This window comes from Carassius gibelio, chromosome B2 (assembly GCF_023724105.1).
Source record: "Carassius gibelio isolate Cgi1373 ecotype wild population from Czech Republic chromosome B2, carGib1.2-hapl.c, whole genome shotgun sequence".
Lineage (NCBI taxonomy): Eukaryota > Metazoa > Chordata > Actinopteri > Cypriniformes > Cyprinidae > Carassius > Carassius gibelio.
The window spans coordinates 19,603,643-19,631,566 of NC_068397.1; the positions used below are offsets into that span (position 1 = coordinate 19,603,643).

General features: G+C 33.4%; 3 protein-coding genes across 4 annotated transcripts; 2 read left to right on the plus strand and 1 right to left on the minus strand.

Moving 5' to 3' along the window:
* The first annotated feature begins 2,102 nt into the window (after nt 1-2,102).
* LOC127950567 (mammalian ependymin-related protein 1-like) lies at nt 2,103-4,153 on the plus strand. The gene is made up of 3 exons (XM_052547705.1): nt 2,103-2,490; nt 3,222-3,430; nt 3,514-4,153. The coding sequence occupies exons 1-3, from the start codon at nt 2,252-2,254 to the stop codon at nt 3,702-3,704; spliced, it is 639 nt and encodes a 212-aa protein (XP_052403665.1). The 5' UTR covers nt 2,103-2,251; the 3' UTR covers nt 3,705-4,153.
* An 841-nt stretch (nt 4,154-4,994) lies between these two features.
* On the plus strand, nt 4,995-14,877 carry LOC127951385 (STARD3 N-terminal-like protein). Of its 2 annotated transcripts, none has more exons than XM_052549259.1 (9): nt 4,995-5,133; nt 7,037-7,312; nt 7,458-7,535; nt 9,260-9,337; nt 9,559-9,612; nt 9,697-9,838; nt 9,982-10,080; nt 13,820-13,875; nt 13,974-14,877. In XM_052549259.1, exons 2-8 carry the CDS (start codon nt 7,109-7,111, stop codon nt 13,870-13,872), a joined length of 708 nt encoding a protein of 235 aa, XP_052405219.1. In that variant the 5' UTR covers nt 4,995-5,133; nt 7,037-7,108; the 3' UTR covers nt 13,873-13,875; nt 13,974-14,877. The 2 variants fall into 2 exon arrangements, with proteins under 2 accessions (XP_052405219.1, XP_052405220.1); XM_052549260.1 differs by having other exon boundaries at nt 9,697-9,814.
* Nucleotides 14,878-15,571: 694 nt separating this feature from the next.
* LOC127951386 (uncharacterized) lies at nt 15,572-27,889 on the minus strand. The gene is made up of 6 exons (XM_052549261.1): nt 27,825-27,889; nt 27,420-27,729; nt 17,699-17,742; nt 17,247-17,558; nt 16,751-16,861; nt 15,572-16,000 (listed from the first exon to the last, which is right to left on the minus strand). The coding sequence occupies exons 1-6, from the start codon at nt 27,868-27,870 to the stop codon at nt 15,852-15,854; spliced, it is 972 nt and encodes a 323-aa protein (XP_052405221.1). The 5' UTR covers nt 27,871-27,889; the 3' UTR covers nt 15,572-15,851.
* Nucleotides 27,890-27,924: the final 35 nt, after the last annotated feature.

Consider the following 27,924-nt stretch of genomic DNA (forward strand, 5'->3'; position numbering starts at 1 on the left):
GTAACCAACACTTTAGAGATCCAAAAATGTGAGAAACACATTGTGAAACCATGCATTAAACAGTTTAATGACATTTTTTTGAAGAGATGGAATAATTTTATAGGATAACCAGATTTAATTTAGGCTTTTATTTACATATAAATGATTAACACACATTTAGCGAATCACATATGGTAAACATGGAAGCTTGTTTGTCTGTATATTTGTGAATTAAATATACCTCTTTAGAAGACTAAACTGCTTGATTTTTATATTAAATCGTTTTATAATGCCTTAATAATCTTTCTGAATCTTATAAGTTGTGGTTACCTAGACTTTTAATAGAGGGACAGAAACCTCTCAGGTTTTATTTAATATATCTCAATGTGTGTTTTGAAGATTAAGCAAAGCTATATGGGTTGTAAACCCAACACGAGTAAATGACAGAATTTTTATTTTTGGGTGAACTTTACTTTTAGCTTCCTTGTAAAATGCTATAACCATAACTTGGCCATCATAGCCATTTAGTTTAATAAAATTAATATTATGTACAAAGTAACTGACAAATGAACTGTTGATCTTTAGATCAGGTTTACAATTATTGAAGTGTGGAGTCAATTTGCACACTTAAATTTACATTCGGCTTCTTCCACTATTAAAAATGTTCCAGTTTCAGTTTAATTTGTACACTAGATATAAGGTGAGTCATTTCTTTTTAAATGACTTTATCTTATTAAATAATAAGGTTTATAAAGTTTTTTTTTGGCTCGCACCCCGTTTCTTTTTGAGGGACAGAAGCTCTGCATCTGAAGATTAATATACACAAATGAGGAAATGACAATCTATGAAGTTTCCAGAATGATTAAAGGAATCAAATGGTTTCCATTTAGCTGGAGATCTTACTTTTGGGGTTCTTTATCAAATTCATCCGAGAGCTCTCGAGGAAGACGTTTTCTCTTCTGTAAAACAGATATAACGTTTCATGATATTTTGACGTTAAATACACAATTTACTGTGAACTACGTTAAGAGTGTATGAGCTTTTCTTGGAAATAATAATGTAGTAGACATCCTGATGACCTTTTGTTCTTGAAATTTGGAGCCGTCTTGACCCATTGGACTCACTCACAGACCTTTCGGCTGCTTCCAGTTCATCTTTAACTCTCTTCAGAACAGCACTCTTTAGCGCATCAAAGGCGACCTCCTGTGGGAGATCATCATCACTGGGTTCAATCTGTGAGTCTCTGACGATCAGACATTCTGTCAGTCTCTTTAACCAGATTTTAGTACACACGAGACGGGACCGACTCGCCATATTAAAACCATAGACAGTAAAATAAATTAAAAAGACAACAACTCTAAACCATAGACAGTAAAAGAAACGCAGGCAGACTAAAGTCAAAAGTAATCGGCACCAAAAGATGCTGCCACCTTGTGGTCTGGATGTGTCAGTAATATCGGCTCGTAAGCAAACTGGTGCAAATGGCGGCGTTTATAACCTATGATAATAACCATAGACATTAAAAGAAATAATAACAGCACATACTGCTGATACTGACTGTGTGGTCAGATTTGTAGGTAACATGTTATTTCAATGTACAGAGATAAATTGTTATTGTTCGTAATTTTCTAGATTAAGAACAAAAAAGTAGACACTAAACAACATATGTTGTTGTTGGTGCTGTATTTACCACCACATAAACTATTATTTATACTGACCGTTTAAATTGTGTGGCATTATAATGATAAAATCTTATGGTTCGAACAACAAAAATGTAAATAACGCATGAAATTTGCAAATACTATATAATAATACTATACATTAATAATAGCACAGTATATTAATAATACATTTATTATTATAAGGATTATAAAAAATACTTAGTATTATTATGGTGAAAAATATTTTTTTCTTCAGAAACAATTACATTTTCAAATTATACGTTTTAATATTTTAATTATTAATAAATTATACAATAATATTATTAATAAAAAGTAATAATATTACTTATATAGTATAATATATTATGATATATTATTTTTTCAGTTAGTGAAAAATAATGAAATAGGTTTGTCATGCGACTGGATATATCTGACCAATCAGTGTTTCCGACGTGTTTGTGACATGGATGCTGGTGCGGTGAGTTATTTTGGATTAGGCACCGGCGCACTGGCGCAGACACTTGCTGAAAAACCCTCTCCTTCACTTACAGGCCTTGAATATTTATGGGAATATTTAAATCTTATTTAATTATATCTTCACAGCGAAAGACATGTCAGGCTTTGTAGTTTTTGCGCTAGTACTCTCATTATCCTCGATGGTGCATTGTGCGGTCTTTCCTCGGTCAGCAGCGGCGCCGCAGCCCTGTCTCGCGCCGTTACAGTGGGAGGGTCGCACCGTCGAGTATGACCACGGGACGGGACGAAACACAAGGGCAGCGGTCTCCTATGATGCACAGAATCAGCGAATTAGGGTCCTGGAGCAGAAGACAGGACACACACCATGCAAGAAGTACGAATTCATCAAATGCTACGAAGTACATTTTAATAGGCGTTCTTATCACTTCAGCAATGTTTTTGTCTTGTTTTCTATCTAAAACGTCGATACAAATGTATCTGATAAGTAAAACAACGATTTGGAAAGTCTTATTGCAGAACAATAAATCAAGATTAACTATTATCATCATAATCATTAAAACAAAAATTATCTATAATTGTAATATTGGTCATTCAGTAACACCACCAAATCTGGGTAATAATTTAGGTTAAAAATATCAAGGTAATAATTTTGGAGTATACTCTATATATATATTTATATATATATATATATATATATATATATATATATATATATATATATATATATATATATATATATATATATAAACACACTCACACACAGAGAGAGAAAACAAACGTGAGGTATGTAAAGTCTTGTTTTCTCAAAAGATTAATTGACAAAATAAACAGATATTTTGTATTGTTTTTAAGCATAAAATCATTCAGATTTAATTCTGAAAACAAGACAAGTAATTTATTATTATTATTATTTATTAGTTGTAGTAGTAGTAGTACATTTTATTTTGGTCCGTGCAAAATATGATTGCTTGAACTGTTGTTTACCATTGTATTATTGTCAAGATTAGAATGACCACATACAGCTGAATCAATATGACTTTTTTTTTTAATAAAGTTAAAATGTGCTTGTATTAAAAGTATTTGGATTGTGCAATTGTCTTTGAGGTTCTTTGAGTACATCTACTTGTTCAAGAGTGGAGTGCTTTTCCAAATAGAGGAAATTTCTAAGCAGTGTGCAAAGATCGCTCTGACGGAGGCCTGGGACCCTTATGATATTCCCCTGAACTCCACATACGAGGACCAGTACTTCATCGGAGGACCTGGAGACATGATCGAGGTCCAAGAATGGTCTGATCGGAAACCAGCTCGCAAAAGTATGTTTATTATAAGTATGTTTATACCATTATATCCTGATTTGCATGGTCTGAACTTTGCACATTTTTTCTGTCTTTCACAGATGAAGCTTGGGTTGGAGTGTATACTCTGAAGGACTGCTATCCCGTGCAGGAGACATACACCAAAAACAGTAGCGTGACCACGTCCACTCGCTTCTTTGACCTTCAGCTGGGCATTAGTGACCCTGGGGTGTTCGACCCACCCAGCACTTGCCAGTCCGCTCTGACTGAGAAGATGACATTTGACTGTTGAATACCTCGCTCTGCTTTACATGCACAATAGACATTAACCACAATACAGTAGGCTTTAATAAACAGATTCTAAATAAATTAAATAAGACTGTCAAAGAGCACACACAATGATTGCAGGTACTGTTAAATATATTCAGCTTTGAAATTAACAAAAATATCAGTTTTAGGTTCAAAAGTTCTTGTTGATTTACAGTGAGAACTGTGCCTCATATTATTGAAGTCTCATTTTTAATATCCCAAATTTGGGGCAAATTACAACTGTGTGTTGTTCTGATCTAGGATGGACTAATGTGGCACTTAATGTTTTGTTTGACAGTTAATATTCTGTTTGTCTACTTATTGTTTTATTTAGCCTTTAAAATGATTTACAATGTGGATGTTTACAGTTTTTTTTTTTCAAATGTTATTAAAGAAATGTATTTGATTTAAATAAAATTGTTTATCTCACTACTACCGTTGTTGGGCAAATTAATTTAATATATACCTTTTATAAGACAATGTTTTGCATAGACAAAAATGAAAGCTTAGGTGTTTTGCTCAAGTCTGTAGAGGTGTGAAATAAATAATCTAAATAATTAACAGTATAAATGACATGAGCTAACATTATGTTATCAAATAATATGATAGCATTTTGCAGAGATGAATACGATTATACAGTGACTCTAAAACTAAAAATGTCTATATTTGCATTAAAGACGTCACATCTAATCTAATATCACATCTATCATTCCACAAAAAAGAGTAATGAAATTATCATTAGAATCAGAATGAGCTTTATTGCCAGGTATGTTTACACATATGAAGAATTTGTTTTCATGACAGAAATGTCCACAGTGCAACAGAATGGCAGAATAAAAAACCAGATAAAAAAAAAAAAAACCTTTAACAAGTAAATAAAGAATAACAATATACAAATGTACAATTGTATGTGCAGGTATATTACAATGTACAGTTTTGAATGTACAGGTAAATTGTGTGCAAATTTGAAGTGCAGACTAAGTGAGTTTGTTGATAAATAAGTTAGCTAATGATAAACTACAACTTCCAATTGATTAAAAGTCAAAAGTTCATTCTTAGAGAAGCTGCAGCATTTGTCTGTAGATGCTACCTGTCTTTCTAATTCAAAGGAATTCAAACATTTTAATTTTTTAATTTCTAACAGCTATGTTATTGTTTGTTATATATTTAGTGGGTGGTGTAGAGCTGCATATAATTAATGAATTACAGTGGAGCAGTGGGTAGGTCTGACTCAGTTCTTACTTGTACTACATATCCCAGAATTCCCTTTCCAAAACAACATACGCTATTTCCTGTATGACCGAAACGAGTGTCATCAGATGATGCGGAATTTTTAGCGATACAGGTGCATCTTCACTGCTTTATCGTTTGACTGTAATACAAGGCGTACTTTTATAGGATTGCACAGCAAGGTAAGCGACATGATCGATATCTCGCATCTATTTTGATAAACCGATGCTAAAATGACAAGAAATGAACCTTTGATGTTCTCTAAGTTGACTCGATGTAACCGGAGATATTGTTTTTATTAGAGATTGTGAGTGTGTGTTTATTTCGCTTGTTACTGTCTTAGTTATCATGACAGACATTTGTGATGTATAATTATGACACAGTGTTTCAAATTTTGCTTTTCCTGTTATATTACAGTATTATCATGCTAGGCCATAGCATGCAAATTGCTTTGGCAGATCTCTGAAATAATCACTTTAGAACATAAACAAAACTAACATAATTAGTTTGAGTTATGTCCGTTGTATTCTTAAGCTTTCCTTATTATGAAAGGAACCAGGCCCAGTTTATATCAGCTGGGGCCAGCATTGAAGCCAAATTATATTGTCAGTAAGGGTTATCCAAAGTTATATAAAGTACAGCATGAAGTTAGAAAACTTCCCACGTATACGTCTTTTTAGGGGAAGCACATGTCCTGCCTAGTGTAGTTATGTCTGTCTTACAGGCATTGTCTCCTCAAGGCATGAGAATTCCTGTGCTGTGGTTTTTGGTAAATTACATAAGTAAGGGGAACTTGTCCCAGTAACCAACAGTTACTGTTCTCTTAAACTTTTGCCTTTTTTATATATATATAATGTTTTTAGATTACTTCCTCATGATTTTCCTGATAAGACTGGACTACATTTTCAATTGTAGTTACTATCCACTTACCACAGCAGACCTTGCAATTGAATTATAACAAGGTTTGTTGATTTTAACAGGATTAGTCCTGGCTTAGTTATGGTTGATAGTTTTGTAATTCTTAGTGGCATGATGTAGAACAAGTTGGAACATTGTTGTCTTTTCATCATAATTTTACATTGTCCTGTTTATTACACAGTTACTTACAATAATAAATACTATATATGGACACAAAATATTAGAGTGAGTTAAAATTATTATTCAAAGAATAACAGAAAACCAGGGTTTCCTGAACCAAGTGGTTAGTTATACATTGTCTTCATTGGCAGCATGTTCTTATTCTACATATTTTACAGCTGAATGCCTCGTTCGTCCAATCAGAATCGAGTAACCCAAAAAAGCGTGTCATGGAGGGCAACAGTGCCCACCTATATTTCCAGCAGCCCTGTTTCTGAAGTATTTTCCAATTCATTTTCTCCAAATAGGTCACTGTTAAATCGTTGCATGCTATGAACCAACTATGAGAAGTACATTACAAACAACAAGATTGTCTACTTAACAGCTTTAATGAAGATAAGAACTACAATCCCAAGAATGAATTGGAAATGACAATGAAATGAAAACAACAGATGAATATAAAAATATTGATTTAACGATGTTAATTGTGTATATAGAAACAACATTTAAAAATTATTTCCAAAGAAAGTGTTCTGTTTTGGTGCAATTTGCTTGTTTTAGTTCTCTGATTGATGGAGAATCATGGGTAATGTAGTTTTTCACAAGGAATTCGGCTTTTAAACAAACTTGTTTAAAAATAAGTTGAAATAATGCAGACTGGTTTCAGCAAAAACATATACCTTTAGTCAACAATATTGCAACTCTGTATGTTTGCCCTTAAAAAGTTATTAACATGATTAACTTTATTGTTAAAAATCAATTCCACTTTGCATAAAATGAATCTGATTTTTATATCTGGAACCCATGCTGCATTCTATAATTGGTGTTCATATTTCATCACTTTCTTTGTTTTCTTTGGGTGTGTGTTTTATAAATCTATCCACTGAGTTACTATGTTTAATGGGTCTGTTGATTTAAAGACGTCACAGAGTCATGATCAAATGACAGTAATAACTATAAACCTTTGATCGCTGTGTTAAAATGCCTCCACTTTGTGTGTAATTTCAGAACTAGGCATGAGCACAGAGTCTCACTCTCCAGAAGAGTGAGTGTGAATGGAGTGACACGAGTGGACGAGTCATGGACAGCCAATGCAGCAGCAGTGTGGGTTCACGGGCAACTTTAGGGGGTGTGGGCAACATTAACCCAACACCCATTTCGGCCCGTATGAAGTCCTATGAAGGAGGAGAGAAGAAGTGCATCTCTGATGTCCGAAGAACCTTTTGCTTGTTTGTGACCTTTGACCTTTTGTTCGTCACCTTGCTGTGGATCATTGAGCTCAATGTATGTTGTAGTAATACATTTCCACTATATAATAGTAATAATGTGAAGTTCTTCGCATTTTTGAAATTTGAATACTTATTTAGTTGCAGTGCATTTAGTCTGATACATGCATGAGGGTTTGATTTTATTTTCTATATTCATCCAGGTTAATGGAGGCATAGAAGTGCAGCTGAAAAAAGAGGTGCTGGACTATGATTACCACAAATCTTTTTTTGACATATTTGTGAGTACTGGCTTATACAATACCTTCTATTTCTGAAATACTAGTTTATTATTATTTAAGATGTGTTTTAAATTAAATATTTTAGGTCAGATGGGTTTGGCTTGAAAAAAAGTTTGGGAACCCCTAACTTAATACAGTGCAAATACATGTGTGCACAAGTAAACAGGACCAGCTTTGTAAAATACATTACATTTTTGATGCTTTAGCAGGGAAATCACCAGCATTTAAAGGTGTGAATTCTGATGAAACTGATTGTGGTCAAATTTTAGGGCCAGTCCATCCCACAGTTCCTGTTTCAAAGATGACTCCTCTCACTTAACATATGACCTCACGTATGCTCTTTCAAACCACATAGTTTCTGTCAAGGAAAACAGAGGTCCGGTTTCATAGAAAAGGCTTAGATTGAGCCAGGATAAGGCCTGTGTTTAATTTGGTGTTTTTTTGTTATGTTTGTTTGGGGGGGGGGGGGGGGGGGGGTTTCGTTTGTTTTTTAAATGTGCCTTAGAAAAGCAATCTTGATATAAATCAATGTCACTAACATATTTTAAAGGGATAGTTCTCCCACAATTGAAAATTCTGTCATTAATTCCTCACCCTCATGTCGTTTTAAACTCTTAAGATCTTTGTTCATCTTCAGAACACAAATTAAGATATTTTTGATGAAATCCGACAGCTTTCTGACCCTGCATAGACAGCAACACAACTGACACATTCAAGACCTAGAAAGGTAGTAAGGACATCAGTAAAACTGTCCATGTGATATCAGTGGTTTAACTGTAATTTTATGAAGCTACAAGAATACTTTTTGTGTACAAAGAAAACAAAACAACTCTATTCAACAGTTTAAACCAAAAAGGAAAACCTTACAGGTTTGGAACAACATGAGGGTGAGGACATGATGATCTAATTGAGCTATTTAACCCTTTTATCTAGGGGTCACATGCTTATAAAGTGATATGTTTCCTTGATATACACGTCCAGTGGTTCTGAAATGAGTGTTTAAAACTTTATTTTGAATTGTTTAAATGTGAGAGTTCCTGCCTTAGTGTGATGCTGGATTAAAAAAAAAAAAACAATGTTGTTTTTGTTTGTTTCTTTTTTTCTTTTTTTTTTTCTTTTTTTTTGACAAATTCGTATTTGGGAGATAAGCCTGTAGACTTTGCCCTGAAAGCTTCTGTGTTTTGTTAATACACTGGTGCCATTTTTAAAATGCTACCTTCATTGTTTAAACTTAAGAACTAAAGTTTTATTGTAACAAATCATTTATGAAATGTTGATAAACCAGTCCTGGAATATTGATAGATGTCAGTATAACTCTACAATACAAAAATTTGCAGAAATATTGTAAAATACTATTACAGTTTAAAAATATATATATATATATATTATATATATATTTATTTAAAATGTAATTTATTCATGTGATGGCAAAGCTGAATTTTTAGCAGCAATTACTCAAGTCTTAAATGTCAAATGATCCTTCCTTCAGTGGTCAAGAAACATTTTTTTAACTATGTTGGAAACAGGTGTTTAATAGTTTTGTGGAAACCATTTTTTTCTTCATTTATTCTTTGATGAATAGAAAGTTCAAAAGAACAGCATTTATATTAAATGGAAAACTTTTGTAACATTATAAATGTATTTACCAGAAGTGTAATGTATAAACTGTATATGTTGTATGGACGCAAAATATAATGTTGTCGTATGAACGTTTCCCTCCTCAGGTCTTGGCTGTGTTCCGCTTTGCAGCCCTGATTCTGGCGTATGCGGTGTGTAAGCTGCGCCATTGGTGGGCCATTGCTGTAAGCGGCTTTCTACTTTATGTTCCTCTGTCCTCCACCAGAGGGCGCTGTTCCTTTACTCATTAATAACTTGCTGTACTTTTTTCCTCGTTCAGTACTTAACATGAGTTGCTTTCTCAAAACAACTCGACTGAGCTTCGCTTAAACGTATATTTATATGGTTTTACCAGATGTATACATTAATGTAATGATCATCACATTTCCACATTTCTTTATTACAGATAACTACAGCAATCACCACTGGTTTCTTAATAGTGAAAGTGGTTTTATCAAAGGTATGAGATGTTTATCATTCAACTTTTTTAAATGGAGGTTTATTCATTTTTTACATTAACCACAAATGTCCTTGTGTTGTCCAGCTTCTGTCACAGGGAGCGTTTGGGTATTTGTTACCCATAGTCTCCTTCATTCTGGCATGGATAGAGACGTGGCTGCTGGACTTCAAAGTCCTGCCCCAGGAGGCCGGTGATGAAATCAGTGAGAAGCTAATATATAATCACAGTGAGACGAGCAAACAGGAATAATCTGATCTATTTTTATGTAAAGATCATAGATCAGTAAAGGCTAATGGATATTGTTATAACTTATGCTGATTGTGATTTGCTCATACAGTATGCGGCTAACATGTGTGTCCTGTGTGATAGGGTGTCTCTCAGTGCAGAATGCGCCAGATCGAGAGCCTCTTTTACACCCAGGACCCGTCCCAGACAGCCAGTTTTACTCTCCTCCTGAGTCCATGGCAGGTAATAACTCACTAACCGCTCAGTACTAGCTGGACAAGCATGGAGATAGTCATGTGGGCCACATAGAAATCATACAGTCATGTTGTAATAACTCGTTTTCCTGGTTCTGTCACTTGATAGCTTCAAAGATCAGTGACATCCTCTTTGCAACATTTTCTTTATATTTATGGATTTTTGTTAGTTTGTAAACATTTTTGTAGTCAGTTTATTTATCACGTGTCACGGTTACATACTAGAGATATAGTACAAACCCGCTACCTTTATACAACATTAACAGACACGTATTTTCCTGGAAATGCCACTGTCAGAGCTCAGGTGCACTGCGGTGAGCAGTAGAGATATTCAAGGAAAATGACATTTAGAGATGTTGCAGCTGTATTAAAGTGCCTTGGGAAAATATACCATTTCCTATTGATAAATTGTAGATGTTGCTCCACTATGATTTTATATGTAACACACACTAAAATTGGTTATTTGAATGGTAAAAATCATATATTACGCTTGGTGTGTTTTAGCATATTTATAATAAAACCCATCACATTTAATTGTTACTACTGTAAAGCTACTTTAAATAATTATGGGATCCCCTTCAGTACTTTTGGGATCATTGCTTTTTGAAATAGTTTTGATTCTTGTATTGCGTCAATGAACATTTTAATAATAGTATATTTATTGAACAAAAACAAATTATTTATCACAATAAATAGAAAATAGTACAAACTTTGCTATCATTGTTTAATAATTGATTTGAACAACTATTAACTTATGATACTATTCTAAACATATGACTTTAGCTAAAGTATAAATACTTTGCACCTTTTGTCTAATGCTGGTGACTTTTAGTTTTTACCCCCTGTGGCCCACCTTCCCTCGAATATTTCTAAGATGTTTCACTTTTATGATTTATATTCACACAAAATCTGTTGCTCCATCAATATTCAATAAAAAATATATTTAAAAAATATATTAAAAAAATCCTGCAATTACTATGGGAGCAATGAAAAGGTTCACAAATGTTTTCTTCTAGCCCTTTATATTTACATTTTAACATTTAGCAGACGCTTTTATCCAAAGTCTCTTACAAAGGAGAACAATAGAAGCAATTATTTTAAAGGTACAACAGGACTAAAGGCAAACCTTTGTGCCATGTATCTATATAAACACACACACACACACACACATATACACGTTAGCTACATACGCTCAAAAGTTTTGTGTCAGTTTGAGTTTTTTCTTCACACTGCATATGCTGGAAACAAAGCCAAGAGCTGAGAAGAAAAACATTCATATACTAATATTTTCTTTTGTCTGTGTGTATATATATATTTAATCTTTAAAAAAAAAAAAAAGAAGAATCCTAAATCCTAGATTTGCTCAGTTGTTTTTAGTTTGACTGTTTAGTTTAATTTGTTTTAGATTAGTTTTGTTTTGTTGGTAACGCTTTAGTTTCAGGATCAGTGCTCACTATTAGCTATATGTTAACATGCATATTACTGGTTTATTGGCTGTTTATTAGTACTTATAAAGCACATTTTTTGCTTGGCCATATTGCACATCCTTAATCTTACCAATACCTTAACTTAACAACTACCTTACTAACTATTAATAAGCAGTTTATTCAGGCAAAAGTCATAGTTAATAGTTAGATGAGAACTGAACTAAAGTGTGACCATTTATTTTTGTTTAGTTTTGTTTTCATTCTTTGCACTTCTTAATAATTGAATCAGAAGTGTCCATTCCATTGTGGGTAACTAAACTCTTTTTGACATTGATGCAGTGTGTGTCCCTTTCATATTTTATGCATTTTAAATGATCGCAGATGTCTTTGCATTACCCTCTGCCTAGACAAGATCCATTTTCTGTGCTGATTTTATTCAGATGGATGTTGTTCATCTTATTAAACAGAGCTTATACACACACACACACAAACACACACACATACACACAAGTTTGTTTTTTTGAAAAGTGGGGACATCCCATAGGTGTAATGGTTTTTATACTGTACAAACCCTACCCCTAAACCTAACCCTCACAGGAAACTTTGTGCATTTTTACTTTCTCAAAAAACTCATTCTGTGTTTTGAAAAATGGGGACATGTGTTATGTCCTCATAAGTCACCCTCTCCTTGTAAAACCTGTGTCATACCCATGTCATTATACAGAGTTGAGTCCTGATATGTCACAAAAACAAGAGCACACACACACACACACACTGTGGCTTTGGAGTAACCCTTGCTGAATCTGTGAAAATGTGATTAATTTAAACAAAATAAAAGGGATCATACAAAAAAAAATTTTTTTTATTTAGTACTGTCTTAGTAAGATATTTTACATAAGATGTTTACATTTAGTCCACAAGACAAAAAAAATGCTGAAATTATAAAAAATGACCCCATTCAAAAATACTGTGTGTGTTTACCTGGATGATCTACGACAGTTTTTTTTGTTGTTGTTTTGTGATGGTTGTTCTCGAGTCCTTTGTTTGTTCTGATCAGTTAAACTGAGCTCTGTTCTTCAGAAAAATCCTCCGTGTCCTGCAGATTCTTCAGTTTTCCAGCATCTTTTACATATTTGAACCCTTTCCAGCAGTGACTGTATGATTTTGAGATGCACCTTATCACACTGAGGACAACTGAGGGACTCAAACACAACTATTAAAAAAGGTTCAAACATTCACTGATGCTCCAGAAGGAAACACAATGCATTAAGAGCTGGGGGTGAAAACTTTTGAACATGATGAAGATCTCCAAATGTTTCTTATTTTGATTAAATATATTCATTTTTTCATTTAGTACTGCCCTTTGAAGGCAAGAAAAAATACTAGCATGTTTTCTGGAAGACAAGTTAAGTACAATTTACCTTGATCTTCAAATTCAAAAAGTTTTCACCCCCGGATCTTAAAAATGTATCGTGTTTCCTTCTGGAATATCAGTGAATGTTTGAACCTTTTTTAATAGTTGTGTTCCCTCAGTTGTCCTCACTGTGTAAAAATGGATTTCTAAATCATACAGTCACTGCTGGAAAGAGTTCAAATATGCAAAAGATGCTGGAAAACTGAAGAATCTGCAGGACATGGAGGATATTTCTGAAGAACAGAGCTCAGTTGAACTGTTCAGAGCAAACAAGGGACTCGAGAACAACCATCACAAAACAGTTGTACTGTAGATCATACAGCTTACCACTCACAGAATTAAGAACCAAGGGTTTCCAAACTCTTGAAGGGGGTTATTTAAATCATTTCGGCATTTTTTTTTTTTTTTTTGGACTAAATGTAAACATAATTTATGTAAACTATCTTACTCAAGACAGTACTAAATAAAAAATAGCATGCAATTTGTATGACCTCTCTTTTTTTGTTAAAATGATTCACATTTTCACAGATTCTGCTAAAGTTTCACAAACATATATATATAAATATATATATATATATATATATATATATATATATATATATATATATATATATATATATATATATATATATATATATATATATATATTACTACTTCCTGTTTCCATAAATATTTTTTCAGTTGTTGCTTAGAAAAACATCACGGGCAACAAAATTGTGTACTTTTTTTTAACAAGAGAAAATTGGAAGTGTGAATATTTTGATGAATCTAACATATCTTGTGCATTTATAATAACATCCCCACTGGTGTTTTTAGGCTTGTTTGTTTTGTTCAAACAACAGCCATGTTCTGTTAATCACACTAAATCTGATCCTTTGTTTCTGTAGACTCTGATGAAGACTTTGATGATAAATATGATCTTGAGAAGCCCATCGTCTAGCAGGTATCAATATTAAGTTAGTTTAAAAAAAATATTAATTCCTCAGTTGATCTAATCGAAGTAATCATAATAATACATTGTTATTTTGCTTTTTTTATTAGGAGCTCCGAATAAACACTGATATTCAGAGTACAACTTCCTCGACCTCGGGCCGTGTGTCTTACTATGGGTTTTTGTACATTGGTGACCAGAACTAGACAGTCACTCTGCCTTAAACCAACGCCATGAACAGTAGTTTGTTTGTTTATTTGTCTCTTTATGCCCACTTAGTGCAATCAAATATTATTTTTTATTTTTTTTTGTGTGTGTGTGTGTGTGTGTGTGTGTGTGTGTGTGTGACTTAATTTTTATGCAGAGTTTATGCAGTACTTGAATTGAAAAAATGAAGGATTTTAATGTGTATTTTGAACTTCAGTGTAACTAAACGACTGCTATCTCACGTTTACGCTCTTATATATGTGTATTAATATTTCCATTCTTCTGATCTCACATACATCACCGAAGTTGACCTAAATGTGAAAAGCAGTATAGTCTCTGGTCTGCACTGACACTCATCATTGTAAAGATTTTCACTGTCTGTTTGCTTTTTTAAAAAAATGCTTTTTCTACCAGTCTGTGAGTTTTTGGAATGAACAGAGAGATGATAGAGGCTTGATTTACTTGCAAAATAAATTTTTGCGTGAAATGCATTTGAATGAAGAAATATATTACTTGTAATGATGCATGGAAATGTAATACGTTTTAATGTTTGTTTTGGCTCCTCTTCAGTAAGCATTCTTAAAACATCTTAAGTAAAATAAATCTACTCCCTGTTGAGTTTGCTTTTGCCATGCTTACTGAATAAGGGCTTATGTACCTGGTGCAGGTCTGGGACCTCCGGTTTTCATTAATTTATTTTAAGAATCTCTACAATATGCACCTATCACACAGCCTCAGATATGCAGGATGATGGCAGATTGTATTCTTCTTTTGTTGTGCATTAAAACAATTACTTTTTTTATTAAATGTGAGTCTTTATGCATGAGTTTTTACCGCCTGAAAGCGTGGGGAGCGGAAACCCCAGCTGAGAGTCAGTTTGTGCTCTCACGGATAGTGCAACCTCCTCACCCACAAATAACAGCTTCGATCAACAAAGACAAACATCCTGCAGCCGCTAATAAATTATCAGCCAATCATGCTGTGGTTAAACTGCTGCACGTTGTCTTTCCAGTAAGCACCTCTGCCTGCGGTGTGTACATACCCAACCACATTTTCCTACCGCAGCAGTTTCAATCAGCATCTTGATGTTTTCACATTCAAGTATGTTTTCACATTTGTGTATTAAACTTAATTAATGCATAAAATCTGATTAGGGAAATTATCTTTTGTAACGTAGTAAACTATTTGAAGATGTTAGGTGTAATTGTTGTTTTAAGTAATAAATTATCTGTAGTAAAATAGTACATTTTAGCCAGTAATTTAGCAGACATGATAGGCAATTTAATACAATTATAATAGTATTTTTTTATTGTGTTTATATGAAATACTGGTATCTAATTAAATATTTATCTGATTCATGCTGTATTTTATTGGTATTTTGATTTGTTGATGATGCCTGGGATAATATAATAATGTTAACTGTCATGATTTTATAAAAGAGCATTCATAATTGAAAAAGTGCATTTGTAGTAGAAAATAAATTTTACTACACATGTAAAGATAACATTCATTTCATGAGCAGATTTTATTCGACAAATTCAGAGAATGCAACAAAAGCATTACAATGGGAGAACAAAACATTTTAAATTTTATACATTTTTTTAATCAAAATAATTCATTTTAAAGATTCAAAAATAAATTGTGCAAAGCGGATCTACAACAAATTTAAAAGCCATACATTTGCGCAGAGATAATATTGCTGCGGATATGCATCTATTCTTTAGTTAGCAAAATGTGCTTTATGTAATAAACCTTTGCTTGCTTGATATTTATCTTATGCATTAAGTCTCTGAGCTTTTTTTGTCTTTCTTTCCAGCATTTCTCTGTAATAGAAATATAGACACAATGCAAAAAAATAAACCGTTCTTCACGAGCATGACTCCATATGCATAGACAAACAGGGACATGCTTGGAATTTGCTCTGAATCTCCTGTAATAGAGAAAAAATAAATCAGTTGTTAATGATGTATGTTAATTTTATTCATATTGAATATAGGTATAGCAAGCCTAACATATCTGTGCACATTTTTGATAAACACAGGTAACAGTTTATGTGAATTAAATGTTTTGGCATGAAGCTTTGTCTTTTCTATTTGGTCCCTTAAGGTAAGGTACAGTGTCAATAAAATGTAACACTTTACAATAAGGTTCATTAGTTCACTAGTTTACATGAACTAAGATTGAACAATACTTCTGCAGCATTTATTAATCTTAGTTTTGGTTTTGCTTTTTTCAGTGTTTACTAATGCATTTTTAAAATTCCAGGTTGCGCTTGTTAAATTAGTTAATGCACTATTAATTAACAATGAACGACTATTTTTATTTACTAACATTAACAAAGATGAGTAAATACTGTAATAAACGTATTTCTCATTGTTTGTTAGTTAATACATTAACTAAAGTGAACAAATGGCATCTTAATTGTAAAGTGTTACCCAATAAAATTGTAAAATAGGATCAGTCAGGTCATAATGGTTCAGTGACTCTATAATAATAATAGTCAGCATAAAAAAAAAATATGCGCAACTGATTATACTGCTAATTTAACTGATCCTTGCAAAAAAGTATTAATTTAAAAGTTGGCTCGGAGATTTTGAAATACAATAATTGTTACAAGTCCTTCCAATTGTATCTTCTTTCAAATGTGTATACATTAATCAATTCATTTTTATTTATTCACCTGATATTTGCATTATGTTGGGCTCCTTGGTGCTGGATGTAGGACATCCGATGTAGGATGTCCGAACATCAGCTTTATCAGGTTTAGATTCCTCTGCCGGCTTACTGTTTTCTAAAATATAACAATACATTGACAAAAATTTAATATATATATATATATATATATATATATATATATATATATATATATATATATATATATATATATATATATATATATATATATATATATAATATATATATATAGGGATGAAACTAAAATTGTATGACATACAGTTAAGAATATATTCTTAAATGTATGTCATACCATTTTAGTTTCATCCATATGTTAACTGTAATGTTTAATTCAGATAAATATAAAAACATATTTTATACATAAGGAAACTTTTTTTATAATGAAAAGCTGCAATTTTGTATTTTATGTTTTTATAATTAAAATATATTTCCACATAATTTAACCCATATGACTGTAGTAAATCAAAGTTTCTTCAAATTACCTATCTTGATATCAAGATTCTGAGATTTTCCTTCATGGGTAACAGTGCATCTGTAGTCGTCGTTTTTGACCTTGTCTTTATCCATAATCAACATACTTGTCACAGTGACCTCTGAACCTTCGTTATTTTGCTCCACAGTGTTTCCCCCTGGATCATTCCATTGTCCTCCATCTTTTTTTTTCCACTCAAATTTCACCAAGTTAGGAAACATGCCTCTAGCCTGGCATAACATTGTCTGTCTGCCGTGGTTGTCTTTTTTCGATGGTAGGTATCCAGACAACTTTGGTGGCTTGATTTGGTCATTTCCTCTTTCTTAAGAGAAACACATATTGAACATAGCTTCAGCGATTAATGAGGGAAAAAGCAAAAAGAGAAAGACTGGCAAAGTTTTGACTTCGATATTATACAACTTTATACAGTATGTTTGAAGAAACTCTGACACTCTTTCCTACCGGTTACAATCAGCCGTGTTCCAGATCCAAATCTTTTGATCCAGCTCACCCAGATTAAGTCTATTACATATACTTCTGAATAATGCTAAATCTATAATTGATTTTGACCACTGTTCCTGATGGTCTGCATTATTTTAAAGGGACAGTTCACACAATAATGAAAATTCTATCATCGCCCTCATGACGTTCAAAATCTGTATGAGTTTATTCTTCTTTATAGATGATATGAGTGTCAGTGATATGAGTGTCAGTAAATGATGGCAGATTTTTCATTTTGGGTGAACTGTGACTATGACATATTTTCTCCTTCATTATGCAAACAAGCAGACTAATGAAGCAGCCTTTAACTGCTATTCTAGCTATTCTGCTCTCTGTCTCCAGCTCAATTACACAGGTAATTAGTGTGAAATTAAGTGTACACTGTTTGAAAATCGGCTTAGAGGACCTTAATTATATAAAATGTTTCTTACCAGTCACATAAAGTCTTGTACCCGTACCAAACTCTTTCTTGTTCCCACAGTCATTTGTTCTTGAACAAAAAGGTATACAGCTTGTGTTGTTGCTTCATGTTGTAGAATATCCCTGTAGACTCTTTATATACTGACTAAAAAAGGAAAAAAAAAACCCAAATAATTATCTTGATTTTGGTCACTGAAGTGCTTAACACTTTTAATTAACTTCTTCATTGAACAAATCCAGCAATAAAATTCTGTGCAGTGTCATATAACTCTATTACCAGTAGGGCTACAATAGTTTATTTACAGGTCTTCTGACTCACTCAGGGCTAATACTACTGTAAGTGCTCTGTAGGGTCAGTGGCAAAGGCGACCCTCTAAACTTTATGTATCTAACCCATTTTTAAACCTTTTGCTTCTTTTCCCAAGTTCTCAGGATCGGCAAACAGCCTTTACAATTAATTAAATTCATATGTTTAGTATTTATGTTATATATATATATATATATATATATATATATATATATATATATATATATATATATATATATATATATATATATATATATATATATTTATAACCACCTGAGACCCAGCAGGCACAGTAATACACTGCCCATTGCTCATCTTTCAGTTCAGATATTTTCAGAGCCAGATTTGACGGTTTCCTTACTATTGTAAATGATTCAGGACCAGCATCATTGTCTGTAGTTCTACTTGAAATTCCTTCTTCTTAAGGTTTGTCCATACTTTAATCGATACCAGTGAATGTAGTCCCTGCAGTCTGAAGGATAATTACAGTCTATAACAACTGTCTTATCCACAGATTTAGGCGATGACATTTCCTGTTGCAGCTTCACATCTCCATCCACTGCAACAAAATAACAGTCATAAAAACAGTATGTTGCCCTATTTGTAAGATATAGTATAGATGTAATAATGTTGAAAACTTAAAAATGAGAAGACTCACCTTAACATAAAAGATAAATAAGAAACAAAAAAACATAACTGCATTTGAAGACTCATGATGGTAGAGAGTGTCTGGAGAGCTTCTGTCTTCATTCTGGCATGAGGGGAGGTCATATGAGAGGTTTATGATATTAAGTTTCCGGCCTTCATGCTAATCTGAGTTTGTTTTGTGGTTCATGTTTCAGATGTGACAGATTCTACAACTTCTACTTTTATCTATGAACATAATAAAATTAGCATAATGTGGTTTTGATGTTTTAGGAAGAAGTCTCTTATGCTCAACAAGGCTGCACTTGAGCAAAAAGAGATATTCATACTATTTAAAATAATTGTTTTCTATTTGAATATATATTTATTTATTTTTTCCCCAGTGATGGCAAAGCTGAATTTTCAGCAAATCAGCATATTAGAATGATTTCTGCCAATTCTGGCAATTCCACAGTTTTGCCATTAAAGATTAAAATAGAAAACAGTTATTTTAAATTGTATATAACAAAATGCATAAATGCAGTCTTGGTGAACATGAGAGACTTATTTCAGGAACATTACTAATGTTAATTATTACAACCACCAGTGTACATAAATTCTTGTCAACTAACTTTAAACTCATCTTTCTTTATATGTGCAAAATGTTATTTCACCAACAAGGTATGCATATTTTCAAATCCCAGACATACTTTAATAATTTCTACTATGTAAGTGCAGCTATAAATAATGGGTTTGTATACACATCTGCAGTCTACTGGTGTTTTTCACCACATTTATGAAGACATCCAGCAGGTGCCACACCAGAGCCCAATTTCTAATAATTTCGATATCAACTGCATATGTTTCCCATCCTCATGCTTCTGAGTTTGTATTGAGGTTCATGATTAGGATGACAGCTGACACTAAGGGACCCTTATTCAAAAACAGTAAATTGAATCTGGTCAATTTTTTTATTTCTCTGCATTCAGTAACAGCTTCTGCATTCAAGATATAGATGTTGTAGTTTCATGTATTCCCTGAATTAAACCCATTGCCTTGGTGTTATTAGCAGCATGCTCTACTGTTTGAACTACAGTACTACATTAATGTTTATATAAAGTTCAGAGAAGGGGTTGTGGTTTCTGATCAAGACAGGAACCCTGCAGTTTTTGTGCAAAGCCTCAGTCTTTATATTTACTGTGCTGACTGAGCTGTAATCCCAGCATGCACAGTAATACATCGCTGAATGCTCTTTTTTCAGCTTGGTGATTTTTAAAGCAAAATTATTAGATGCTTTCTTTTCTGATTTGAACTCATCACCAGCATCATTCCCTTTTGTGGATCCATCATTAATGTCAGCATACAGAATTCTCTTGAGTGTTTCTCCATCTTTCTGCTGATACCAGTGGATGTAGTCCCAGCAGCGCATATTTAATTGACAGTCTATAATTGCTAACTTTTCCACTGCTTTGGTCAGTGAGATTTTCTGTTGCAGCTTCACGGCTCCATCCACTATACCTTAAACATATATTTGTGCAATGTAATTATAAAAGTAACACTAACATTTTCTGGGTAAAAACCATGTAATGGGTAACAGAGAGATGATATGAAGATTAAAAGGCCCAACATCAAAAAACTTACCTTTACATATAAGGAGAATAAAGAGCAAAAAGTTTAGTTGTAGCTCAAGTCTCATAATGGCAGATATAAGGCTGGTATGCTTCTGACTTGCTGGGATGGCAGTGGATTTAATTTCTATGAGCAGCACACAGGAAGTTGTTTTGTTATTGAGTTTCCTGTCCTTCTATTATTCTGAGGCTTAATGTGATACAGCTCCACACTATGTTTGAGTCTTTTTTGGTTCAAATCAGTTTTTTAATATTACATTGTGACAATTTTTTTATAACAAAAGGTACAGTTGGTACAGCTCAAATGGAGCAAGCCTATGAAAACTTTTTTATATAGATGAAAAAAAAAATATTTTAACTTGAAAATGTTTAAATGCAACAAACACAAAGATTAAATTTCTTGTGTTTTGAAATGCATTTTTAAAATTATAATTTCCCATCATTTCATCATCTCAGATATCCTTATTTGTCAATGACCCACAGACAGCTGCTTATTTCAGAACTTCAGCGATATGTTTCATATAACAGATATTAGAATATATGTAAGAAGTAGAAGAGGCATTGCACAAAATAATATAAAAAATCTGACATTAAAATGTGACAATATAATAATAATAATTAATTGTGTGAAGTTTCATTATGTGAAAGCTTTAAAAAAGACTGATTAATTTTCCAAAGGCAATATGCATTATTGATTGTTCTGTAAATCTATGTAGTGAAAAAAAATTGCAGCAAATATTTTAGAACTATAGAAAGTGCACTAAATTATTTTTGGCAAGCCCCCAGACAACATCCATACCACAACCACTCAAAATAACATAATTGCCTTCGCCTCTCTTATTGCTCGCAAGAGAATTTTGTTATTGTGGAAGTCCCCTCAACCGCCATTAATCAAAGTTTGGTTACATGACATTTTAGGCCTTTTGAAACTGGATAAAATCTAATTCTCACTTAGGGGGTCAACTGGCAGGTTCTATACTCAGTGGAGACCACTACTTAACTATCTAGATAAGCTGCCAGCTCAAGAATTCTCTTTGTAAAATCCCGCTATATGGTTATATAGGTACTGTTCCTTCTGTCACGGTCCGCCAGCGGCAGATAGCCCCCTGATTTTGTTCTGTTCACCCTGAGACACTCCAACATAATAGATAACTCGATTTGATGTCCGAGGAGTAGGCAGCAAGTCTTTGATATTTACTTTGTACAGTTAATGATTAACACTAGCAACTTACATTGATATCTTTAATTATTACTGTATAGGTATAGGTGTATATAAATGTATATATGAGTACATATAAAGGTTTATATATATATATATATATATATATATATATATATATATATATATATATATATATATATATATATATATATATATATATATTCTTTTTTTATGCGTAAGTAAATTATGGGCTTGGGAAGGGGGGAGGTTAAGTTCATAAAAAGAAAAAAAAGACATTGTATTCTTGTAGACACTTCATGTTTGTCTTTTGCAATTGATAAATAAATGTTATAAAAAGAAAAAAAAGAAAGTGCACTAAAATTGCAAGGAGCCACTTAGAATTGCTCTGTTTATTTTATCATGAGTTTTTGTGTGGGGCTTCAGTTTTTAGACTCACTGTGTTGCCTGAGACCCAGCATGCACAGTAATACATCGCTGAATGCTCCTTTTTCAGCTTGGTGATTTTCAAAACAAAATGATCTGCTGCTTTCATTTCTGATTTTATGGATTCAAAACCAACATCATTTTTTGCAGATCCATCATTAATGTCAGTATACAGGATTCTCTTTAAGGTTTCTCCATCTTTCTGCTGATACCAGTGGATGTAGCCCCAGCAGTTTCCTTGTAATTGACAATCTATAATGGCTAACTTTTCCACTGCTTTGGTCAGTGAGATTTTCTGTTCCAGCTTCCCTGCTCCATCCACTGCAGATAACAAGTCACAAATCAGATTTCCTTTTCATTAAGCCTATAGACTATTAGGTTAGATGCATAATAATAGTTATTTAATACACAATAGTTTTATAACACAAAATCAGTTATAAGGCTACACGATAAAATACTCACCTTTGCAAATGAACTGAATAAACAGGAATAATGAAAGCATCAGAGGAGCATTCATAGCATTCATGGTGGCAAAGAAAGTCTTCCTCTGTGTTTCCTCTGTAATGAAGGTGGATTTAATTTCAGTGAGCAACAAACAGGAAGTTGCAATGCTATTGTGTTTTCTACCCTCATGCTAATTGAGTTATAGATGTGACGTGATCTTAAGCTCTAAATTTACCTTAAGTTTATTCTTTTCCATCAAGGATTTATGCATTTAAATGATGAATTTTATAATTTCTACTACTTTTGAATCAGCCTGTTAGTTTGCAATGAGAGTCAGAGTTTAGAATGCCTCAGCACCGAAAGAAATAAGTAGCCATATAAATATCATTTAAATATAAATATATTTGGATGTGTGGTTAAAGTTCTTTGTGATACATTTGTGATACACAAAGTGACATTAAAGACAAAACCAAACATTTCTGGCTGTTCATGAATTCCCTTTTGCTTGTTGAAGGGAACAGACAAGGCCTGCATGTTTCCACTAAATTTCATAAATATCATTCTACCCTGTTTTTTTGGTTTTGTTATCTGCAATCACATTTGTTACCCTAAAAAGCAATATTTTTGGAGTAACTGTCTTTCATGGTTTATGTAAAAGATATTAAAGTGTTCTCTCACCGTCCCTGCGTGTTCCTCCTTTGTTTCTTTCAGTTTTATGCCATATGCCAATACAATGTCTTTTGCTTCATTTATAGCAATCCCAGAACCCCAATCTTTTAAATGTTTCACTATCGTTTTTTTGGTTCTAGTGGAGAGAATTACCAGAGCACAAGCCTGTTACCTCACATTTAATAGACAAAGTGTTACCTTTAAGCTTCACCAAGATCTTTTGAGGTTGTTTTAAGCTCAAACTTTCCACACCTATGATGAAGTAAATAGAAAATCAGTTATTTTAACTAAGTATTCATGTTGTTTTAAGGTTTACTTACCATGGATCATTGTGAGAACAATAGTGCACAAGTTTATGAGCATCGTTATTTTGGTTATGTAAGATTATATATGGTTCAAGTTTCCTGTACACTTCTAAACAATATTTAGCAGAAATTTTTCAGTTACACCTTGATGATGTCATTTCCTGAGGTGGAGCTCTAATAAATGTCAATGTGCTTTCGTGATGCAATTTGCAAGGTGCTTTGGGTAAAGTAGTAAAAACGATAAAATGATACTTTTCTACAACACTAAACTCATTTTGATATCTCATCTGAATTCTCTTCAATTTATTATTAGTCATTAAGTAATTTAGTACAATAGCACCATCCACTGTTAGAGAGCTGCATGTTAAGCAACTGTTCAAATATCATAAACATAGCAAATTATTTGCAAGTTCTTCAAGAAAAAGTCACTCCCAAAACAGCTGCTTTGAGTAAGCAATTTTTTTCCCCAATACTATTATAGATAAATCTGTAATCATCAGCTACATTGTTCTCTACTATAGAAGAGGAAGAATTGTGCAAACCCGATTCCAAAAATGTTGGGTCACTGTACACATTTTGAGTAAAAAAAGGATTGGAATATTTTACAAATCTCATAAACTTATATTTTATTCACAATAGAATATAGATAACATATAAAATATTGAAAGTGAGACAATTTGAAATGTCATGTCAAATATTGGCTCATTTTGGATTTTTATGAGAGCCATGCATTCCAAAAAATTTGGGACAGCAATAAGAACAGCTGGAGGACAAATTTGAACTTATTAGGTCAATCGGCAACATGATTGAGTATAAAAAGAGCCTCTCAGAAGTCAAGATGGGCAGAGGATCACCAATTACCCCAATGCTGCTGCGAAAAATAGTGGAGCAATATCAGAAAGGAGTTTCTCAGAGGAAAAAATGCAAAGAGTTGAAGTTATTATCATCTACAGAGCATAATATAATCCAAACCATTCTGGATGCCCGTGATCTTTGGGTCCTTAGACGGCACTGCATCACGTACAGGAATGTTGCTGTAATGGAAATCACAACATGGGCTCAGCCATACTTCCAGAAAAAAAAGCCATATCTAAACATGATCCAGAATCGCATGCATTTTCTCTGGACCAAGGCTCATTTAAAATGGACTGTGGCAAAGTGGAAAATTGTTCTGCAGTCAAACTAATCCAAATTTGAAGTTCTTTTCTGGAAAACTGGACCCAAGTTGTTATCAGCGCTCAGTGCAGAAGCCTGCAATCTCTGATGGTATGGGGTTGCATGAGTGCGTGTGGCATGGGCAGCTTACACATCTGGAAAGGCACCATCAATGCTGAAAGGTATATCCAAGTTCTAGAACAACATATGCTCCCATCCAGACGTCGTCTCTTTCAGGGAAGACCTTGCATTTTCCAACATGAGAATGCAAGACCACATACTGCATCAATTACAAAATCATGGCTGCGTAGAAGAAGGATCCGGGTACTGAAATGACCAGCCTGCAGTCCAGATCTTTCATCCATAGAAAACATTTGGTGCATCATAAAGAGGAAGGTGCGACAAAGAAGACCTAAGACAGTTGAGCAAGCCTGTATTAGACAAGAATGGGACAACATTCCTATTCCTAAACTTGAGCAACTTGAGCAACTTGTCTCCTCAGTCCCCAGACATTTGCAAACAGTTATAAAAAGAAGAGGGGATGCCACACAGTGGTAAACATGGCCTTGTCCCAACTTTTTTTGATTGTGTTGATGCCATGACATTTAAAATCAACTTATTTTCCCCTTAAAATGATACATTTTCTCAGTTTAAACCTTTGATATTTCATCTATGTTGTATTCTGAATAAAATATTGAAATTCGAAACTTCCACATTATTCACAATTTGTACAGTGGCCCAACTTTTTTGGAATCAGGATTGTATAAACTTGTTAAATCATTTAAACCATCATGTATGTTAGACCCTATTCCGTCGACGCTCCTAAAAGACGTGCTTCCAAAAGTCATAGATCGTCTTCTGACTATCAATAATTCATCATTGTCATTAGGATATGTCCCCAAAACCTTCAAACTTGGAAAAAGCTGTTAAAGCTGTCTAAAGTGAATTAGGTAAATAGCGTGTTTATTAGAGTTCACAAACTAGGCTATTTAAAATATTTTAATTAAATAATGAGCACAAACATCAACATCACAATTAAAAGATGTCGAATGTCTCCCCTGCTGCTGCTGTTTTCAACAGCTTTTCTGATGAAAGCAGGTTTTTGCCACGATTTCCTCTCAGAGATAGCACTGTGTTGTCTCCACTCCATTGCACGCAGTAATACGAGCCAGCATCACCGGACTCCAGTCCTGAGATAGTCAGTGTCACTAAATCAGCGTTCACTGATCCAGAATATTTACTGGGGACACCCAGATCATTTTTGCCTGTTTTCGATCCAGCTTCGAAATACATTAATCTTTGGAAAGCTTGATCGTTGAGTCTGTACCAGTGGAGAGCATTGGACTGAAGGTTTGATGAACCCACGTTGCATTGGATTCGAGCAGTTCTACCCCTTACCTTAATCATCATATCTGATAGATATTTAGGTTCTCCATTTGAGCAATCTAAAACTATAAGAGAAACCATTAATATGCAATATTTGTGTTCACACAATGATCAGGCATAGGCTGTATAGCCTTTTATGTACAACGGCTTTTCAAATGTTTATTAACTAAGAGTTAGCATTAAACAGAAGCTTACAAACAGCCTCGCCATCTTAGCAACATTAGCTAACATACACCGCTGGAGCGTTTTCTGTTAGCCTACAACCCATAGCGAATTGAGGCAAATTACAGTAGGCCTACTGTAATTGTTTATGACTTTATAACTACTGCCACGTATTACAAGTAGACCAATAAATGGTGTTTTGCTTCAGAAGTTTGAAAGATCTGGATACGCCAGTTATGCGAGACGAACCTCAACAAAAATATATTAAAAAATCACTGAATAAATGTTAACTGAAATATGTTAATAATTATAACAGAAATCTCACCTATTAAAACTACTATCAACCCAAATGTTATCATTCCAGACAGTGCCATGTCTACATCTGTCGTCTTGGAGTCTGAAGAATTATGAAGTGCATCTGCCAATCAGAAGCTAATGATAATGGCCTTGTGGTTTCCTCTTTGCGTATATCTCGTCGTCATCACTATCACAAGAAGGTTTTTCAAACAAACTAAAACAAAGCTGTATAAATTATGGATGATGGGAATCAACACTCATTTAATACTTGTAATATTAAAGCACAATTTAACTCTGCTAAAAACCTTCTGTGCAGATGCAAACAGCTATTCTTCAGTGGCGCTATATGCATTAAAATATTGGTAAACAGGTGAAGAACTTTTGAGTGAAATATTGTTCAAAAACATTCAATAATATTATGATATAATAATTAGTAATATATCGTGTGTTTCACAGTGTGTCTGTGTATTTAAAAAGTGTTACTGCTAAATTGGTCACAGAGATAAAATCAAGAGTCAAAGAGTGCTTTATTTTGTAATATAAATTGTAAAATCTACTTATATGATTTTTTATTTGTTCAAATGCCAAATCCTGTACATACACAGCCTAAGTTGTATTAAAATGACAATTTACAGTAAGTACAGTTTATAGTTCATGTATAGGATGTGAGTAAATCTGCTCACTGTGGCTGCTTGAGTCCCAGTAGGTGCAGAAGTAAACAGCAGTATGAATCTTCTGAGTGTCACCCAGTTTTAGATCATAAAGCTTTGTTTTGTCCACGGAGAAATCATTTGCTTGAGGGTTATTGTTATTACGGGTGACACCACCTCTTGGATTGATATAGAGCAGCCTCGATGGGGCTACACCATCTTTCATTTGGTACCAATGGATATAGCTCCGACTCGTCACATTGCAGGGCAGATACACAGTTTTCCCCTCTGCCTTAAGCAAAGCCTTTTGACCTCGACCAAAACTCACTCCCAGAACTGCTGCTTTGATTAAACAAAACTCTTTACATTAAAAATCAATGCATTTAAATATTTTTAGAGTCCTCATTTTTAAACTCCTAATAAATGCCACTTACCTGGCATCTCTAAGAGAATAACAATATAGATGTATAAAAACATCATTTATCTAGTGATTTCTTTTCTGCTTAGTGAAATGCTTTCTATCAGGTTTCACAC

What these genes read in the sequence shown, in the direction of transcription:
- LOC127950567 (XM_052547705.1), top strand. Translation starts at nt 2,252, where the DNA reads ATGTCAGGCTTTGTAGTTTTTGCGCTAGTACTCTCATTATCCTCGATG. An exon ending in GGACACACACCATGCAAGAA is followed by an intron (nt 2,491 to 3,221) that starts GTACGAATTCAT and finishes ATTGTCTTTGAG; the next exon opens with GTTCTTTGAGTACATCTACT. An exon ending in TCGGAAACCAGCTCGCAAAA is followed by an intron (nt 3,431 to 3,513) that starts GTATGTTTATTA and finishes TGTCTTTCACAG; the next exon opens with ATGAAGCTTGGGTTGGAGTG.
- LOC127951385 (XM_052549259.1), top strand. Translation starts at nt 7,109, where the DNA reads ATGGACAGCCAATGCAGCAGCAGTGTGGGTTCACGGGCAACTTTAGGG. An exon ending in TGTGGATCATTGAGCTCAAT is followed by an intron (nt 7,313 to 7,457) that starts GTATGTTGTAGT and finishes ATATTCATCCAG; the next exon opens with GTTAATGGAGGCATAGAAGT. An exon ending in GCCATTGGTGGGCCATTGCT is followed by an intron (nt 9,338 to 9,558) that starts GTAAGCGGCTTT and finishes TCTTTATTACAG; the next exon opens with ATAACTACAGCAATCACCAC.
- LOC127951386 (XM_052549261.1), bottom strand. Translation starts at nt 27,870, where the DNA reads ATGATGTTTTTATACATCTATATTGTTATTCTCTTAGAGATGCCAG. An exon ending in AACACGGCTGATTGTAACCG is followed by an intron (nt 17,559 to 17,698) that starts GTAGGAAAGAGT and finishes GTTTCTCTTAAG; the next exon opens with AAAGAGGAAATGACCAAATC. An exon ending in GAATCTTGATATCAAGATAG is followed by an intron (nt 16,862 to 17,246) that starts GTAATTTGAAGA and finishes GTTATATTTTAG; the next exon opens with AAAACAGTAAGCCGGCAGAG.